The sequence below is a fragment of the Ammospiza caudacuta genome, chromosome 11 (genome assembly GCF_027887145.1).
Source record: "Ammospiza caudacuta isolate bAmmCau1 chromosome 11, bAmmCau1.pri, whole genome shotgun sequence".
Classification (NCBI taxonomy): domain Eukaryota; kingdom Metazoa; phylum Chordata; class Aves; order Passeriformes; family Passerellidae; genus Ammospiza; species Ammospiza caudacuta.
In genome coordinates, this window is record NC_080603.1 from 3,666,835 (window position 1) to 3,686,171 (window position 19,337).

General features: G+C 43.7%; 1 protein-coding gene across 1 annotated transcript; it reads right to left on the minus strand.

Annotated features, from left to right (window-relative positions):
• Positions 1–5,108: 5,108 nt before the first annotated feature.
• Positions 5,109–18,710, minus strand: PARL (presenilin associated rhomboid like). The gene is made up of 10 exons (XM_058812477.1): positions 18,634–18,710; positions 18,373–18,571; positions 16,585–16,725; positions 14,077–14,125; positions 12,596–12,691; positions 11,094–11,243; positions 10,663–10,733; positions 9,185–9,286; positions 7,277–7,374; positions 5,109–5,494 (listed from the first exon to the last, which is right to left on the minus strand). Exons 1-10 carry the CDS (start codon positions 18,708–18,710, stop codon positions 5,377–5,379), a joined length of 1,101 nt encoding a protein of 366 aa, XP_058668460.1. The 3' UTR covers positions 5,109–5,376.
• Positions 18,711–19,337: the final 627 nt, after the last annotated feature.

The window sequence follows — 19,337 nt, forward strand, 5'->3', positions numbered from 1 at the left end:
TACTGTTCACCTGAGACTGGAAATTACTGCTTTCCTTTTACACATTCAGGTTCAAACCAAACAGCCCTGGCACAAACCATTGAAACTGACAGAATTACATCAGGAATAAAGTCAGGCTTTTAAAATTTGACATTTTATGGCCAGTAGCCACTTATTACATAATGCTCCTCCACAATTCTCCATTCAGTGGGTTATTGCCAAAGCTGAATCTCCTAAAGGGTCACCAAACTGTGACATGCAATGCTGTTAAAGTGAAGAATGCAGATAAACTGATATGCCACCTATTGGAAAATCTATTAAAAGGCAAACAGGACAGGCATTTAATTTCAGAATATAATAATCCAGTTACAGGTGGTTATCTGATAAGCAAGGGGTAATAGCTTTACATTGAAAGAGAGCAGGTTTAAAGGGTTCACTAGATTAAATAGTGAAATAAATTTTTCCTAATGGAGGTGCTGAGGAACAGGTTGCCCAGAGAAGCTGTGGATTCTCCATCCCTGGAAGTGTCTAAGGCCAGGTTGGATGGGCTTGGAGCAACCTGGATAGTGGAAGGTGTCCCTGCCCATGGGAGTGGGGTAGAATGAGATGATCTTTAAGGTCCCTTCCAACCCAACCCACACCATTTTGTGAAGCGTTATTAAGAAATTAATTATGCAGTGGAAGTTGGGAAGGTAAGATTTAGTGCTTTGTTTCAGCTAAGCAGTTTCTATCCTAGTGTATTAGCACCTCACTTCAGTCCAGATTTACACCTGCTCCTGGGGTGGAGGAGGACTAGGAATGTGCATATGGACTGGGGCAGAACCTCTCCGTGAGTGTTTGGCCTCTCTCTGAAACACAATCATGGGACAAAAAGAAATTCCTTTGCACATGATCCTGTTGTCTTAAATATCTGATTTAGCGCTTGCCCCTGCTGCTACCAGTTTTGATTTCACCATCCCCCCTCCTCACATCAGCTGGGGCAGGGTGACTCAGAAATGTCAGGTAAAAACATTTTGATCCCAACACAGAACTCTTGTCCAATACTATATAGGCTATTGGATGGTGTGTTTCATTTGCTGTCTGAAAACTCCACAAATGTAATTCTACTTTTAGGAATATCCAGGGAGACATTTATGAATTTTCTCCTGCTCTTGGTTTTCTGGAACTGCTCTATTCTATGTTGTAATTTTAAAAAATACATTGTATCTGGTAAAGAGAAACAGACTTTCCAGCCCTGGGAGAAAACAGAACATGTGCTTTATCATGTTATCAGTGGCACAGTACAAATGATGCTCTGATCCTTGTTCCTAGGCCTGACTTAGCAAAATCCATTGAATAAATTGGATGTCTCTGCTCATCCTGTGCCTGACACTTCCTAGCACTGAGTTCAGCTCTGGCACTGCATGTCTCTGAGCCCACCTACAGCATCAGGGAGTGCTTGCAGCAGCTGCTCATCACAGCTTGTAGGATGAAATTGGCACAAAGGCTAACTCAGACAGGAAAACCAGAAGATGCTGGATGAGATTAAAAAGTTGTCTGCATTTAGAAGATTTGTCATGATTAAAAGCTTGGGAGGAGGAGGGGTGGAATACTGCAACACTAAGACAAAAGCCATCGAATCAGAAAGCAAAACAGCTTGCTGCCAGGAATGGGGGCTGAAAGCTCAAACAGTTTTAACACTAAAATGAAATTCCAACAGAGCAGATCACTAAAGCAAATTATTCCTAAAACATGGTAAGGCCAAAGCAGACTTTAAAGCCACTGAAAAAGGATGAAGAATTGTGTCTCTACATGACTAACCACAACTTTTTACTTATTGCTGTTTTCCTACACAAACACTAGCTGTTGTCTCTGCCAAGTGTCCACATAATCACCACATTGTATTTTTATTCACAATAATCTCTTTGAAAAGGGAGGGGAAAGTCTTTCCATGTGGTTGGTTTTGTTTTAGGTAATTGGTTCTTTTTGTTGTTTTTTTTCTAAGGTTGGATTTTGGGCTTTTTCTGTCATTCTTCTAATTTCTTTTTCAGTCAAAGGTGTGACTAAATGCTGAGATACTGACATGTGCTGATGCCACATTTTGCAAGAAGTGCATATTTGCTTGCCAGAAAGGTCTCTTATGTACTCCAGTGAGCTGTTGTAATTTCAGGGCATTCCTTGTCTCGGTGACTTGAGAATTGGTTTTCCTATTGAGTAATTTTGGGCAGAAAAGATAGTTTGTCTTTCCCAGAAAATGCTACAGAAAGGCTCAGGTGCAAAATGACATGAAACCCACTGCTTGGTGAAGATTTTTGTGCAACCTTACACATGGCACACACCTCTAGGGTCTTTATAAATGAGGAAAATTGAACAGCCTTTAGAAGGGCAAATGCTGTTATGCCTAAAGTTAAGGTGAAGCTTAGGCACGACACCCTCAAACCACAGCCACTGGCTGGAAAGCTGATGACTTCCAAACCTCTGTGCCAGTCCCAGGGTGTTTTTCAGGTGCTTTGAGTCCCTTCCTGCAAGCTGAAAGAGTGCAGCAACACACTACAGGGAGGTCTAACACAGCACAAGTGGGACTTCACTCTCTGCAGGTGATACAGGGTCAGGAGGTATTGGTGCTGTGCTGAGCTGTGCTGGGCTGTGCTGTGCTGTGTGTGCTGTGCTGTGTGTGCTGTGCTGTGTGTGCTGTGTGTGCTGTGTGTGCTGTGCTGCGTGTGCTGTGTGTGCTGTGCTGTGTGTGCTGTGCTGTGTGTGCTGTGCTGTGTGTGCTGTGCTGTGCTGGGCTGTGTGTGCTGTGCTGTGTGTGCTGTGTGTGCTGTGCTGTGCTGTGCTGGGCTGTGTGTGCTGTGCTGTGTGTGCTGTGTGTGCTGTGCTGGGCTGTGTGTGTTGTGCTGTGTGTGCTGTGCTGTGTGTGCTGTGTGTGCTGTGCTGTGTGTGCTGTGCTGGGCTGTGTGTGCTGTGCTGTGTGTGCTGTGCTGTGTGTGCTGTGCTGTGTGTGCTGTGCTGGGCTGTGTGTGTTGTGCTGTGTGTGCTGTGCTGTGTGTGCTGTGCTGTGTGTGCTGTGTGTGCTGTGCTGGGCTGTGTGTGCTGTGCTGTGTGTGCTGTGTGTGCTGTGTGTGCTGTGTGTGCTGTGTGTGCTGTGCTGTGCTGTGCTGGGCTGTGTGTGCTGTGCTGTGTGTGCTGTGCTGTGTGTGCTGTGTGTGCTGTGCTGGGCTGTGTGTGTTGTGCTGTGTGTGCTGTGCTGTGTGTGCTGTGTGTGCTGTGCTGGGCTGTGCTGTGCTGTGTGTGCTGTGCTGTGCTGTGTGTGCTGTGCTGTGTGTGCTGTGCTGTGTGTGCTGTGTGTGCTGTGCTGTGTGTGCTGTGCTGTGCTGTGTGTGCTGTGCTGTGTGTGCTGTGTGTGCTGTGCTGTGTGTGCTGTGCTGTGCTGTGCTGTGCTGGGCTGTGCTGGGCTGTGTGTGCTGTGTGTGCTGTGCTGTGTGTGCTGTGCTGTGTGTGCTGTGCTGTGCTGTGTGTGCTGTGTGTGCTGTGCTGTGCTGTGCTGTGCTGTGCTGTGCTGGGCTGTGCTGGGCTGTGTGTGCTGTGTGCACTGCGCTGTGCTGTGTGTGCTGTGCTGTGTGTGCTGTGTGTGCTGTGCTGTGTGTGCTGTGCTGTGTGTGCTGTGCTGGGCTGTGCTGTGCTGTGTGTGCTGTGTGTGCTGTGTGTGCTGTGCTGTGCTGTGTGTGCTGTGTGTGCTGTGCTGTGTGTGCTGTGTGTGCTGTGCTGTGCTGGGCTGTGCTGGGCTGTGTGTGCTGTGTGCACTGCGCTGTGCGTTCCGCTGCCCTCTCTCTGCTGCAGGCAGGGCTGCACTGTGCCTGAAGCTCTGGCAACAGCCATGCTTGGCCAAAATACTCCAGCACAGAGCAGGAAAGGGGAGTGATAGACTGGAGACTGAAGGCCATAAAACTCCAGGAGCAGAGCAGAGGAATATTAGCTACTCCAGCTCCTTCATTTTTAAGTGTTTACGTCACCAGGCACATGAAGTTACACATCCTCAAGTGCCTCCTTTTTCTGATGAAGAGAAAAAAATTAAACAAGCACTGGCCTGGGACAGGGACTTTACACCAATTTTGTACTCCATCATCTATTAAAGCTGGTGCCACTTAGCATTATGTATTCCCTTTCCCCACAGAAATTTATTTTATGTGAGGCACTGCTATAAAGTAAAAACACCTACAAAGTTGCTTCTTACAAATGAACATGTTCTTTGGCAGGTCAGTCCATGTGGAAGGACTAACTCAGCTGACAGGAAACAGTTAAAGGGCTTGAAGCCACCAGCTTGTGTCTGGGAAAATTCCTCAGCCTTTGGCAATGGGTTCAGTATCAGCCCTGCATGACAGGCACAGAGTAGCAGCACACCCCAAATCCAATTTTCACTTGTAAATAGGAACACTGGTCATGGTACTACCCTCAGGTTTACTGTAGCAGCTACTTCTGTTTACAGCATTGCTGATTTCAGGCACCTCATCTATTTTTGCTGAAGCTGCTTATTTTCTAAAACTGGCAGATTCTGAACCATATGTTACAGGTTTAAAGTTCTTAGAAAAAAACTTAAAGAAAACTAACAATACAGCACAGCTTAAAGAATATCCCTCTACCCCACCCCCAAATCAAAGTAGTGAAAGAATACAGAAAGGACTGTAAGTCATGGCAGAATATCAAAAACCACAGTATGTCATTCTTCCCCTGCATGTCATTATGAAAAGGATATATCATTGTAGTAAAATCTAATAAGATCTAAAAGCTTGCTGGAACTCAACAGAAAAGAAAACCACAAGTTGAATAAACCACAGGTGACAAAGCTGGACCATCAAACCAGTACATAAGCCTTGGCAAACAATCCACTCTTGCTACATGTATTTCAAGTTTCAAATCAAACAAGACCACTGCCTCACTTCATCCAATATTTTCAACAACAAAAACCACTGAACTTCACCATATTAGCCTTATTTGAGTCCCACTTTCCCTTCTAGGAAAGCACCTTGTATTGTCTGGCAGACATTAGGGGTCTGTGATCCATTAAATTCCTCAGTTCTGAAAATGTTTATCTTGCTAATATTAACCAGTTGCATCCCATTTTCATTTTCTTTAACAGAGATCTAGGTCACTTAATTGAAAAACATGTTTTATTCCACCTTTGAAAAGGTAATGCGGACTGTTACTTCAGAAAGCAATAGGATAAAAACCTTTATTGTTCCACCTTTGAAAGAGTTCATTTTCTATGGGTATGAATTTTTGTAACATAATTTTGTTACATTAGAAACTTCAGCTCCTTAGAGGCTTAATGTGGAGTAGCAAAAACACCTTCAAAACCAATTCAATCCCATGTCTTCAAGTAAGATACCACTTGGGCACGAGGAATCTCTAGGATTAGAATCAGTTAGATCTTCCACCTCCTCCCTTTCCTGTGTTCTTTGTCCTCATTTCATGCCAAGCTTTCACCAGTGGTTCTCTGTTCTTCCAGATGAGCTCGTGGCCATAAGTCACATACCACCTGGGAAAGAAAGCCATGGTTAAAGTTAACTGTGACTTCCCTCTGCATCTGAGGGAAAACAGGCTGAGCCTGAAACCCAGGAAATACTCAGTGTAAGAGACAAGATAAACTAAGGCACAAAGAACAATATGCCTGCAAAACAGCAGGTAAGCCACTCATTCTCTTGACTGCAAACAGTTAACTTTGTTGTTCTTGTTTGTCTCAATCCTGAGAATGAACAGTTTTCCTGCCTTTAATTTCAAGCTGTTGTGATTTCCACTTAGAAAGGCATAAAAAAATATCTCTATATGAATGACTGTTAAAACAGTTGTGTTGCTTGTGCTGATCCTTACTGACAACACCAAGGAAAAGTGTTCTTTCTTCTCCTATATAAATACAAGTGCCCCATAAAGAACAACCACGTTCCATTCAAAATGAATTTTCTTCTATTTGCACCTAAAGATGAATCTATCAAAGTGTTCTAGCTTTGTTTATATTCCCAGACAATTACATATGCTAATACATGAATATCAACAGAAGTGATTAGCAATGGAGGTTATGGAGGAGAGGCATGAGGGGAAGCAACCACATGGAAAGAGGTTGAAGGTTCTCTGCCAAGCCCAACTCCACACCTGAATCCTGAGGAACAAAAGCACTTTTCTGTGAGCCAGCAGCCAGTGAACTGGCCATCCCTTTAAATCAGACAGCTGATTTCTAAAGTGGGAGGCAATGTATAGAAAATACTTTTGCCATTCAACATAGGCCCTAAATAAGGCCCTTTCTCTTTTAGGATGAAGTGATCAAAATCATCACTTAGTAGAACAAACAGGTATAAATATGTAGGTGAGGAAAGCAAGAAACTTGCCAACTCCAGACCATTTCTACTGCAACTGCTATTCTCTTTTAATATGTGAATCTGCCTTACCAATGCAGACTGTTCCTCCTCACAATGAACAAGCTGATTCAGATCCATCAGGACAGAAAGCAGTTCTGAATCAACAAGACTACATCAGATGCATTTGTGATAGCAGAGACAGGGAGAAAAGGAGGCTGTACAGCACAGGGCTTACTGACACCAAAGCCAAGAAATAGGGAATTACAAGCTGGTTTGCCTTTAAGTGTGGCCTAGTGAAATCTCAGGTAGCCTTTTCAAATGCCTACATAAAATATTAAAAATGCACCTAGCAACAGGTCTGCAATTGGGTAGAAAGGGAAAAATTCAATGTAGTTCAAACATGGAACAATACAGAACTGTTTCCTACAAACTTGTTTCTAGTAGTTCTTACTAATTAGGAAGAACTAATTTACTAATTTGTCCCCACAAAGGCAATACAGCAACACTGAGAAAACTGCACTAGAGGCTGCTCAAAGGAATTTGGCCTGAGCTTTTATTAACTCTGTAGCTCTCTGTAAATTTGCAATTAGAGGAAAAACACTGACACAAAGACATCTTTAGCTCTCTAAAGTTATTTTAATTTGTCTATTCTGTGTTTTGTGGGAATCTTCTCTGCCCTGTGACTCTCTTCAATGTGCTGGCAAGTGCAGGACAGAAACAGCCAGGCCAGGTTACAGGACCACCTGACATTTAATCCATGATTCTGTGGCAGTTCAGCTCAATCCTTTCAGCTCATCAGTTAACAATGTTTTCCACAAAAATTTACAGCACTAAAAGGGTAACACTGAGTTGTACTCATTGCTAGTTAAGACAACTTTACAGAAAAAACCCCACACTTCAGCAACAGGAAGAGAGAAAAATACAGGAATAATTTAAATACAAAACAGAATTAGTAAATACAGACTTACATTCCAAAGAGAGCTCCTCCAAGGTGTGCAGCATGGTCAAAAAGTCTCCAGCCTAAAACAAGCCCTGCAGTGTCAAATGCAATTATGGCTTTTAAAGCCTAAAAGGAGAGAACATGGAATGGACAGGATCAGTCACAGCACAAAATGGCCACTGATAACAGTTTTCTATTCTAGCACAGAGCAAAAATTTGGAATCAAAAACATCCTATAGATTTTATATCGAAGAAATTACTGCAAAAAAGTTGTTTTAAAACAAGAGACTCAGTCTCCAATTGTATTGTGTGGTCAAAATACAGATGTGAGCAGCTACAGAATAGTGCAGGGTGGGAATGTGTCCTTTCTGAACACTCAGTCTCTTCCAATCTTCATTTTTAAAGCTACAAATACATTCCAAACTTGGGTCAGGAGGAAACAAAAAATACTTGAAGGAGCACATGCTATAAAAGACACCACAAAATATGTAATTGCAACATTCTCATTCTCTAATTCTGATGTAGCTTAGATTTATGTGCATCTGTGCTCCTGAACACAACTCTCTAGTGGATGGAACATGTGAGGCAGCATCCCTGTTATCTTATCTCATAGAAACATTGGTTGGAAGGCAGAAAATCAGGAAGGCAGTGAACAACTCCACAGCAGAGCAGCAGGAGCTGCTGCTGTACCATCTTCAGGCAAAGGCACCAGAACTGTCAACAGCAAGACTTTACTAAATGCCTCATTTCATAAAGACTGACAGATTTAATGCTAGGATGAAATGGTACTTTAGGCAGGATTTTTCCTTAAGCATGAGTGTTAGAATAGAAGCTCCATTGTTACACTGGCTTGTTTCATTTGAAAGCTCATCACAGTATAGGTAAGGTAGATTAAAGGACTATGTAAAGTTTAGATAAACAATTTTACAATTACATAGTTGGGCCAAAATCATTCCAATGTTTCTACTGCAATAGCTGATATTGCTCCTGTTTTGCAGTGAGCACTTGCCCATGGCAATGCTTTTTTCTGGGCAATGCTTTCTGTGGCTCTGCCTGTATTTCCACCCTGGCCACCTTTAAAAGAAAGATGCAGTTAAAGGGTAGCATGCAAAAAACCCCAGGTCAACCCAAGCAGAAGTGCAAGAAAAACATGAAGGCTACATCTAAGAATGTTTGTTCAAATCTATAAGCTTCACTTACAAAGAGTATTAAATCTCATGATCTTGGAATGACCTGGCTTAACTGCTTTAAGCAGTAAAACACCTTTTAAGTAGTGGACCAAACATGATTAACTTATTAAAGCAAGTAGAGATATACATGAGAAGCTTTTCTTAAATGTGGCAGTGGATGTGCATAAAACAACTTAATGAAACAAAAAAAAAAAAAAAAAAAGGAGTCCTAGTACTACACACAAAGACAAGTCTTAGGAGCTTACTTCTAATTCCAAATGTGTTCCTGAAAGTATCAAAAGATGATATGAGAAGGCAAATGTTCCTCCAGGGCTGGAATATAATCTCAAGAAGTGAAATTCTGTGTTTCTCATATTGATAAATTTTTCTTTAAAGACCACATACCAGTTTTACAGCAGCCTGTTTCAAGTGCTACTATAAAAATATCACCCATCAGAAAGAACAGGATGTGTATCTAGGTTTCCTCAGACAGGTGAACCTGACTCCCTCCCAGCTTCTTTCACTTCTTGGGATTAGATCTGAAACAGACCCATGGAGGATGGTATTTAGGATAATTCTGAATTCACCACACTCTGCTGTAATGCCTCTGCTAGGCTGCACCAATTCAGAATTCCCTGTGACTTCTATGAGCCCTCTTCTCTTTCAAAATACATTTAACAGCTTAGAAACACAGAGGAAGAGGATACTGAGGAGAAAGGGGGAAATGTTTTGAGAGTAGCATTTCTTTGAAGTCCAAAGGCACTTACACTTCCTGCTGTAAATGTGAACATTGGAAGGAGGATGATGGCCAGTTTTGCTTCTGGCATCTTCGTGCACACGGCTGCAAGGACAGTCATTATAGCTCCTGACTGCAAACACAGGAAAATACATCAAAGCAAGCTAACATGTTACATAAGGGATAATATATTTTTCTGCATGTGAACCTGATTTCCTTTTAGCTTTTATTTTCAAATGCAGCCCTGTGGCAAAACTCAAAGTACATCCATCTTCTGTCATCACAGAAAAGTTCCAAATAAAAATAAAACAACACGCCACTATTTAATTTCAATATCTGGAATTATAAATACTGGGGAAAAACATCCTTCAAATCCTCTAACATAATTAAGAAATACCCAATCCTAAATTTAAGATAACGATTTCTGGAAATGTGCTGTTTCTCAAGTAAACCCTAGAAATCTAATATTTATTAATCAAGCATAGACATATCTGATGAAGCAAAATCATTCTGAAGCTTGTACAAAACCAAGGAAAAGAATACATGGACAGGAACAAAAATCTTCTGTCAATGAAACAAGTAACTCCCTGGACTGTACACTAAATTGACCATGGGGTTTTGTATCCCTGAAATAATCTCAATGGAAAGGCTCTGAATGCAGCAAACTAATGCAATGTGTGGTAATTTCAGTAAGTTCAGACCAGTAAGACTAAGGGAAAGTAATTTACTCCTGATATAATTCATTCATGAGACAAAGGGACAATACACATACAGCATTTCCAAAAGTTCTAACTTCAGCACAGCTAAAGAGTTTTTTTCATTCTAACAGAATAATGAGAATCTGACTTTGGGCTTTTATCAAAATTATTCAGTTTAGTAAGTTAAGCCTTTAAAACCTGGCAAATGCCTAGGTTAACCTCAAATTTAATGCAAGTTAAGTGTTTTAAAATGTTCTACTACTAAAAACACTTGGAAAGAACTGGCAGCTACAGAAGCTCCTCAGCCTGCCTCATATTGTTCATCGTGTGAGACTTTTGGCAGGAGTGCTGCCCTTCCTGCACAGCATGCCCTACAACTTCCATTGGGATCACATGCTGAGTTTGATTGTCTGATTACATTATCTCTTTCCAAAGTATTCTATTTTTAATTAGAGAAGACTGCTACACAATTACAAAATACCATTTTTGCAATAAAAAGTTACGTAACAGATCTGCTCAGGGACAAGAGCTCCTGCTGTTCAGGACTCATTTCCAACCCTCAGCATTAAGTGGTGCTAGTTCTGGGCAGCTGCTGCAGCAGAGGGAACATTTCTGAAGAACAGACAAGCTGTTGCACAGGAGAACCAGTTCAGGAGAACCAGTTTGTACATGGTTACTTGACTGTGGTAAGCCTTTCTAGTGTCCACTACCCCAAACATACTCTTGGCTTTTAAAGAGGTGAAAGAATAGAGCAGGCTTTCAAACTGGCTTCGAAGATCATGATGAGTCTCTCATATTCCAAGGTACTTACAGCTCCAAGGGATGGTTCAAACCTTCCCGTGGCCATTTTAGCAACATAACTGACAAAAGTGGAGATAACCCCTGAAAAAGAGAAATTACTACTGGAAATCATGGCAGCAATGCAGACCAGCATCAGAAAATACAAATTAACTGTCATCTCTTGTCACAAAAATTCCAAGAAACTGGATTAACAGCTGTTTGATTTTGGTAGTAAAGCAGGAATTAAAACCAGATACAGTTTTATATTTTAAAGCCCAGTATCTTAAACCCACCAAAAATCTGTATGACAGCAAAGTAGTACTGCCTTTAGTATAAAGCAATGTGTGGGACTGAACAATGGCCATCTGTCCTCATATATCTATTAACCAAGCACACATTTTACTTTTTGAACACATATTTATATTTTTTAAGTGTTGTAAATATATATATATTTAACCTTACCAGCAGAAAGGTACACTGCAATGAACTGCTCACAGCCCAGAAGAGAGACAATGCTGCTGGAAAAGCTCCACAGAACATACATATTTGCTGCCATGTGGAAGAGAGAGAAGTGACTAAATGTAGAGAGCAGCATGGGAGAACACAGGGCTCCTACAAAAGAGAGAAGCAATGCATATGAAGTCAGCATTTTAATTTGCTTCAACTTACACATCACAAAGACTAGAAATGCATCAAGAAACACTATAGGATAATTATGTCTAGATTCTCAAATACAAGCTAGGATGTAAACCCAGCAATGGAACAAATTTCCAATTCTAAGCAATGCCTTTTGCAAAGCAAGAACATATACCCCAAAGTTGTAATAATAGTCTTAGTTACCTACAGGGGACTGTTTCATAGAAAACATTATGACCTATGTTCTATGCTTTGAAAAAGAAAAAAGTATTTCATTTATATATGTATATGATGAAGGATTTTTAGTACATGAGCAGCCATATAAAATGAATTTGCAACATAGATGACCTCAGAGAAAAACAGTTTTCCTTTCTGCAAAAGCTACTAGCTCTCCTCACTGAAATGGCAGCCTTGAAAGTGCAAACAAGCCAATTAGCAGGTTTGAAGGTCAACATTATTTAAAACAGGAGTGTTTGGGGTGACAGGCTCAGATCTGGGCAGCAGATATCTTTTGCTTTGGAGTGTGTGGGGGAACTGGCTGAGTTTCCACTTTTTCAGCAGAAATTAAGATGTAGCAGGAAGTACCTTCCAAACAAGTTTGTCTCCTTGTCCTTTTAATTCTTTTCTCTGCTGTAAAAATGAAACCTCATTTTTTAAATATTACTAAATTTTTTTCTAGGTTAATATCTTCAGCACATTTCATACACAGTGAAAGCCAAGTTGGTGCTTGGGTTTGTTTGGGTGTTCCCAATGTGATTGAAAGCACAGCTTTGAAGCAAGGACTGTACACAACCTACAGACTAATCCTTGTCTACTGATGAAAGCATGCAAGCACATGACTGATGATGGCTCTGTCTGCATCCCACAGAACATTAAAGGGGGGAAATAATCACATTTGAGTCTAGTTTATGAATGGCATTATGTAGTACAGCAATAGTACTCCTTCACTGAGTGCCTTGATTTGCACTCTGTCCAAGAAAGCAGTTTGGCTGCTGTCACTGGGAAAAGCCTCTCTCACCTTTATTCAGGCAGGAGCTGCATCCCACTGAAGGCAGGAAAAGGCCAGATAGCAGGCAACAGTTCTGATGTTACAATATTTAGAACAGCACCAGTTGTGTTTGTTTTAAAAAATCAGATCCATTACTCTTAACATTGTTCCCCTCAAAGCACTTCCTGCCTCGATGGAATAATGTGTTTGAGCAGGACTGAGATTGCTTGTGGGTGATGGAGCTCCAAGTAAGCCACATGCCACCTGAGCCTTCTGCAGCATCATCAGAGTTCTATTACACCTCTGTGCAGGAAAAGCACCTGAATTACTGTTCACTTACTGGAGGATGGATTTGAGGTGAAATATGTAAACATAAACCGTCGCATGCCAGGCAGTCTCCACAAACAGAACACAAAGACATTTGCAGCTATGATACCTAACAAGAGGGGAAAAGAAAGTATAAAAGCAAATTACCAATGTAATACACCATAATGCTTACTGAAAGCAAGTATTTAAAAAGCCAGCTTGTAGAATTGTACGTTTTCTTTACAATTCTGTTAAAAGCAATATCCACTTCTTACTTTGTACACAGTTTAGAAAAAGCAATGAAAAACACTGAAAGCTACATTTATATAGAGGAAGTCTTTCAGAAATATGACATTTAATTGCAACTGTTCTGACACACAGTGTAATGAATGTCCACAAAGATCTGTGCTGAGAAGGTCCAAGCTATGGTTTCAAACTGCTACATTCTATTGCAGAATCAATGAAAAAGGAGCCAGCTAAGAGGTCCCATTTCCTGCCCCTCTTGCTATTTATTTCTAAATGCCACTGATCTACTGCACAGTTGCATTTAACTGCACAAGAGGAGAGCACTGGGGGAACCATACAAATACACACTACATATCCTGTCCCTTTCTGGGGGGGAGTTTTGGTTTTAAGAAAACTGCAAAGTTGAATTGGCTTTGTGACCTTTGGGAGACAGCAAATACAGCTTTTTTACTTCACAGATGTTATTGCTATCTTATTTTACTTTGAATAGGAGTGTAAATTATTGGAAACATAATGAAAATGTATTACTTCTTGTTTAAAGTGCCTTCTCTATTTCTGTCCAAGCATTTAGGCATTTAAAATGTTTTATAATACCAGGAAACATGAAAGGTGAAACAACTTAAATGGCATTTAAGTAACCTTACACTAACAACCTGCTAATAGAGATTCAGTAAATACTTAATATAGAATATATAGCAAGAGACAGGGCTCAGCTATTGGATTTGAATCAAGCTCTCATCAATTTTCTTGGACACATTACATTTATCTCAGGGATTTGGCATTAGGGTAACCAATCAGAACTGCATTATAACCAAAGGAAAGCTCAAAGGCTAAATTTTTGCTACTTTTCATATGTCATACTGCAAATATGTAACTCTTAGGGAATTTTTAATTCCCACATTTCAGTGGAATATATCCACCTATTTCTTCTAAGAGCATTTGCTGTTTTTTATAATTCTATATCCACCTATTTCTTCTAAGAGCATTTGCTGTTTTTTATAATTCATGAGCAAAATATTGCTGGGGGTGGATTCTACTTAATCCTCCACACTCTCTCACACAGATGCACAGGAACTTTTTTAAGGCATACAAAAAATAGTTTGTGAGAAGGAGCAGTAGCAGAGATAGTGTATGTGCAGGTGTAAATTTCCACATGCTTTGTGCCCAACAACCTAAACACGGTATGAAAGCCATCTGTTTTAGTATACTGTACCTGTTTGCCATATTTCTCTTCCTGTGAATGTCTAATACTTGTAAGCTAACACAAACCTGTCACAGTCCGCTGACCCTCAGTCAGGTTATTCCACCAGCTGTTAACCTGGAACAGAAGTGTTGTCCATCAATGCCACCATGAAGCACTTGCAATTTCAGAAACAGCCAGGTAAAGCTCATACATTTTAAAGAATGGAAAGCATTTGTTTGAAATCTGTGAAGTAAATTGGTTTCAATTTTTTTACTTCTGATTGCTTTAGCTTTTCAAGTTGACATTTCCTTACTGAAGAAAAACTATCTACCCTCCTTTTCATAAAATACCCAATATGGATGAAGAGTTTCCCCAAAAAGAATGGGGCTATATCCTTCTGCACAACTCCAGTGGGTTTACCCTGCTTGCATTAAACAAAGATCTAGCCCATAATGCTGACTTTAGCAGATTAGCCAAAGTTAGCATAAATCCTGCCTCGACTAAGCCTCACCCTAATGCTAACATCACACCACCCACCTTTGAGTGATGCCACTTTTGTGCCAGGATCACTTTTGCAGAGGTGGCTCACAAGATGTGGAATCCATTCCCCCTTGCGTCCAGCTCACCCAGCCCTCCTCCAAGCTTAAAACCCCTGAAAAAGTTTATTTTGAGTGCAGTCAGGCCACAGACAAATTGCACCCCCCTTTCCCTTCCTCAGCTTTTGTAATCGTTTTGGACATATATTTTTTGCTACCTCAATGACCTTCCAACCATATTGATGGGGACAATGTCATAAAAATTATCTGCAGGTTGGAGGCAGGGGATACAATGCTGTATGAAAGAAAGTATTCACTGTTTGATATTAAAGTAACAACTTCATTGCATTTTTTGTTTATTATCTGGCAGAGGATAGTCTTCAGTATAAGAACACAGAACAGATATGATTTTTCTAAAATACAAGGATTATATGCCCTCAGAAATAACAGGGGAATCCTGAACTCTTAGAAACAGAACTTACCCGTTGAAGATGGGGATTGGGAGTTTAAGCCTATTAACAACAGTGCAGTTTAGTTTTCTTTTTTGGATAGCTAATCACCAAATCTTCCCCTTCAGATTTTGAAGGAAAACAAAAGTGTAAAGACATAATTATTTAAAATATTAAGTGCTGATCATAATCTCCCCTGCAGTTCATATACACCAAGCAAGAAAGTCTGCTGGGATAAAGGTAATTTTCCTTCTAGCAGCTTATACGTGGCTCTGTGTTTTGGATTTTTGACCAAGACAGTACTGGGAACACACTAATGTTCTACATTCTGGTGAATGTAGAACATCATCAACACAACATCTGCACAACATCAAGATATTTTGCATTTCTCACTCTGCAGCAACAGGTTGCAACAAGTTGGAAGGGGACACAACCAAGCAGGTGATCTGAACTAACCAGAGATATTCCCTACCAAATAGGGAATTGGCATCTCCCCAAAAGAGGGGATTTCAGGAGCTTTAACATATTTTTCTCATGAACTGGTTGGGCACTGGTCTTTCCACAAGAGATTGTGAGTGACTACCTATGCATCACTTGTTTCCTTCTCTCTTCTCACACTTACTAAATAATTTTTTGGTGATTGTTTTATCTTCACCCCCAAAAGTTTTCTTGCTTTTCTTCTTCTCCCAGCCCACTGGGGGTTTGTGGGGGCCATGAGCAAGGAGCCACATGGAGCTCTGCTGCCCACCAGGGTTATCCCATGTGCCCATTTCCACAGCAGTGCTGGTGTGCACCATGCTGTGTGTCCCAGGATCCCAAACCTCTCCAGCTCCATGCTCAGCCCTACTTCCCTTGGAAGGAGACCTGAATGAGCACCAAGCCTGGTCTATCACAAACCAGTAGTAACCTTGAAACAAATGCAAGCATACATGAATGTTTAGGTTAGGTTTAAGTATACTTAATTAAAAACTAAATGACTGATATTTTTGGGATGCCAACTAAATTTATGACAAATCTTGCAGCACTTATTTTGTTCTTGCTGCCCAAACTTAAAAGTACTTGTGTGTCAGCTCTTAAAGTAAAAAAGCTCTCTAAAACCTTGTATTTTTAAGGGTTTAGAGGGTGAAAATATGCATTTCAGAAGTCACAGAACTGAAAAGCCTTAAGCATAAGACTGAGAATTTAATCTAGTTCTGTTCCCTGAGAATTCATGTTCACTTTTGAGAGCACTTAAGATGAAGCAAGAACATTTGTTGGGGTTTTTTTTATGGTGCAAAAGCAAAAGGTACCTAGTTTAGATGAACAAATTCCTACTTCTGACCTCTCCTTCCTGCAGTTCTGGGTGAAGATGGCATTCTTCTCCATTTTTCCACTATAACCTTCACAGTGATATTGAGCTACAGTTTTCTAGAACTAATTTTATCAGTTTTCCTTGCACGTCAACTTATCCACTGTAACTTTTTGAGAAGCCAATATTCCTGCAAGTTCCAAATCAGAACAACCAGGACAAGGATGTGTTGTACAAACCACGCTCACAGAAGAAGAGACCTGAAGCTGTGCCTCGCAGGGCTCAGCCCCTGTGTGAGCAGCCGGGCCTGGTTTTGTGTACCTGCTTTCTGAAGTCTCCTCTCTTCTGCGGCCGCATTTTATCCATCCAGTCTGCCCGAGCCTCCTCAAAGTAGGTCTGGACGCGCGACTTGAGCGACTCATACTGCCAGATGGCGGCGGAGCCGAAGGCCGAGCCTGTGAACTGGGGATACCGGGCACGGGTCAGTGAACTGGGGATACCGGGCACGGCTCAGTGAATGGGGATACCGGGCACGGGTCAGGGAACAGGGGATACTGGGAATGGCTCAGTGAACTGGGGATACCGGGCACGGCTCAGTGAATGGGGATACCGGGAATGGCTCAGTGAATGGGGATACCGGGCACGGCTCAGTGAATGGGGATACCGGGCATGGCTCAGTGAATGGGGATACCAGGCACAGCTCAGTGAATGGGGATACTGGGAATGGCTCAGTGAATGGGGATACCGGGAATGGCTCAGTGAACTGGGGATACCGGGAATGGCTCAGTGAATGGGGATACCGGGAATGGCTCAGTGAATGGGGATACTGGGCATGGCTCAGTGAATGGGGATACCGGGAATGGCTCACTGAACTGGGGATACCAGGCACAGCTCAGTGAATGGGGATACTGGGAATGGCTCACTGAACTGGGGATACCGGGCACAGATCAGTGAATGGGGATACCGGGCATGGCTCCGTGTACTGGGGATACCGGGCACGGCGCAGTGAATGGGGATACCGGGCATGGCTCCGTGTACTGGGGATACCGGGCACGGCGCAGTGAATGGGGATACCAGGCACGGCTCAGTGAATGGGGATACCGGGCACGGCTCAGTGAATGGGGATACCGGGCACAGCTCAGTGAATGGGGATACCGGGCACAGCTCAGTGAATGGGGATACCGGGCACAGCTCAGTGAATGGGGATACCAGGCACAGCTCAGTGAATGGGGATACCGGGCATGGCTCCGTGTACTGGGGATACCGGGCATGGCTCTGTGTACTGGGGATACCGGGAATGGCTCTGTGTACTGGGGATACCGGGAATGGCTCCGTGTACTGGGGATACCGGGCACGGCGCAGTGAATGGGGATACCGGGAAAAGGATCAGTGAACTGGGGATACTGGATAAGGCTAAGCAAACTGGGGATACCGGGCACTGCTCAGTGCCTGCCTCAGGCCCTGGCCGGGGCATCCCAGGCAATGCCACTCCCGATCACGGCAGCGGAACCTGTGGCAGAGCTGACCTCGGGACTCACAGCATGGCACAGCCCTTAAGGCTGGAAAACACCTTGAAGAGCATGAGTCCAAATGTCAGCACCACCACTGAGTTCACCATGTCCTCGAGTGCATCCACGAGTGTTTTCTGAACACTTCCCAGGGATGGGACTGCTCTCAGCAGCCTGTTTCAATGCTTTGCAACCCCTTCTGTTGGTTTTTTTTTTTCCCTAACATCTAATCTAAATTTCTCCTTGTGCATCTTCAGGCCATTTCCTCAGGTTTACTGGATGTTCAGTGTCATGAGATGATGCTTTATAAAAAAGGCTCACAAACAAAACTGGATTTTACAAACAAAACAATGAAATTACTAAGTTCACCGAAATGGAAAGAAACTGGGATAGCTTTACGGTATTTCTATTGATTGAGCTGAAGTTACACTGTATTAGCTGATTATAACGATACAGTTTTTAGCCAAGAACCTTGCGTTAACTTTGAGGGTCTGAGCAGCGAAGTCCAGGGAGGAAGCATTCCCCTGACACCGATGGAAGATGCTCCTTACCGACCCGCTCCTCCCAGCCGTGCACAGCACCCGGCCCAGGAGCCACTTACCCCTACGGCGAACAGGAGCGGCTTCACCAGGCGGCGCGGCGAGGGGCGGCCGGCGGCGGCGGTGGGTGACGGCGGGCAGAGGCTGCGGCGGGGCAGCGGCGGGCCGGGCCGCGCCTCGGCGGCGGCTGCCGGGGGCTCCTCGGGCCGCGGCCGCGCCCGGCGGAAACCCCGCCGCGGCTGCAGCAGCAGCAGCGCCAGCCTGCGGGGGAAACATGCGAACCGTCAGCACCGCCCGCCCCAGCCGCCTGTGCCCTCCCTCACCCTCCCCGTTCCTGGCCGTGCCGGCGGCACCTGTGCGGCCGCGGACCCCCGGCGCGGGCCCAGCACCGCCACGCCATGTTGGCGCCTGCCCGAGCGCTTCCGGGGCAAGCGGGCGACATCTTCCCGCCGATGGCGGGCGAGCCGCTCGGTCACCGCATGGCAAAGGGCGGGCGCGGTTCCCTGCGGCTCCCGGGCCGCTCCGCACGGCGGGTGGATGGGCGCCCGCGCAGCTCCCGGTCCCGCCGCCGAGGCTCGGCGGGCAGCGCCGCCGGGTCGGAGCCTCCCCGGGGCCGCCATGTCGGGTGGGTGGTGCCCGCTCCGCCGCCATGATGAGCGTGGCAGCGCCCTCACCGCCGCGGCCCCTTGGTGGGCAGCGCTGGCGCCGTGAGCTCGGGGCTGCCGTGATTTCCCGGAATCAAATATGCTGATTTGGATGGGACCCACAAGGATCATCGAATCCAGCTACTGGCTCCGCACAGGACCATCCCAAAGAATCCCACCGTGTACCCCTGAGTGTTGTCCAAATGCTCCTTGAACTTCGTCAGGCGTGTTATGTGGCCACTTCCTTGGGGAGCCTATTCCAGTGCCCAGCCACCCTCTGAATGAAGAGGCTTTCTCTAATAGCCAACCTAAATCTGCCTCGACACAATTTCAGGCCATTCTCTCAGGTCCTGTCACCGGCCACCACAGCTCAGTGCCTGTCC

Excerpts from the sequence above, each read along its gene's own strand:
- PARL (XM_058812477.1), bottom strand. The coding sequence starts at position 18,710 with ATGGCGTGGCGGTGCTGGGCCCGCGCCGGGGGTCCGCGGCCGCACAGG. Across the intron at positions 16,726-18,372 it reads CGCTCCTGTTCGCCGTAGGG|TTCACAGGCTCGGCCTTCGG; the intron begins GTAAGTGGCTCC and ends CGGTATCCCCAG. Across the intron at positions 9,287-10,662 it reads TTGAACCATCCCTTGGAGCT|TCAGGAGCTATAATGACTGT; the intron begins GTAAGTACCTTG and ends CTGTGTTTGCAG.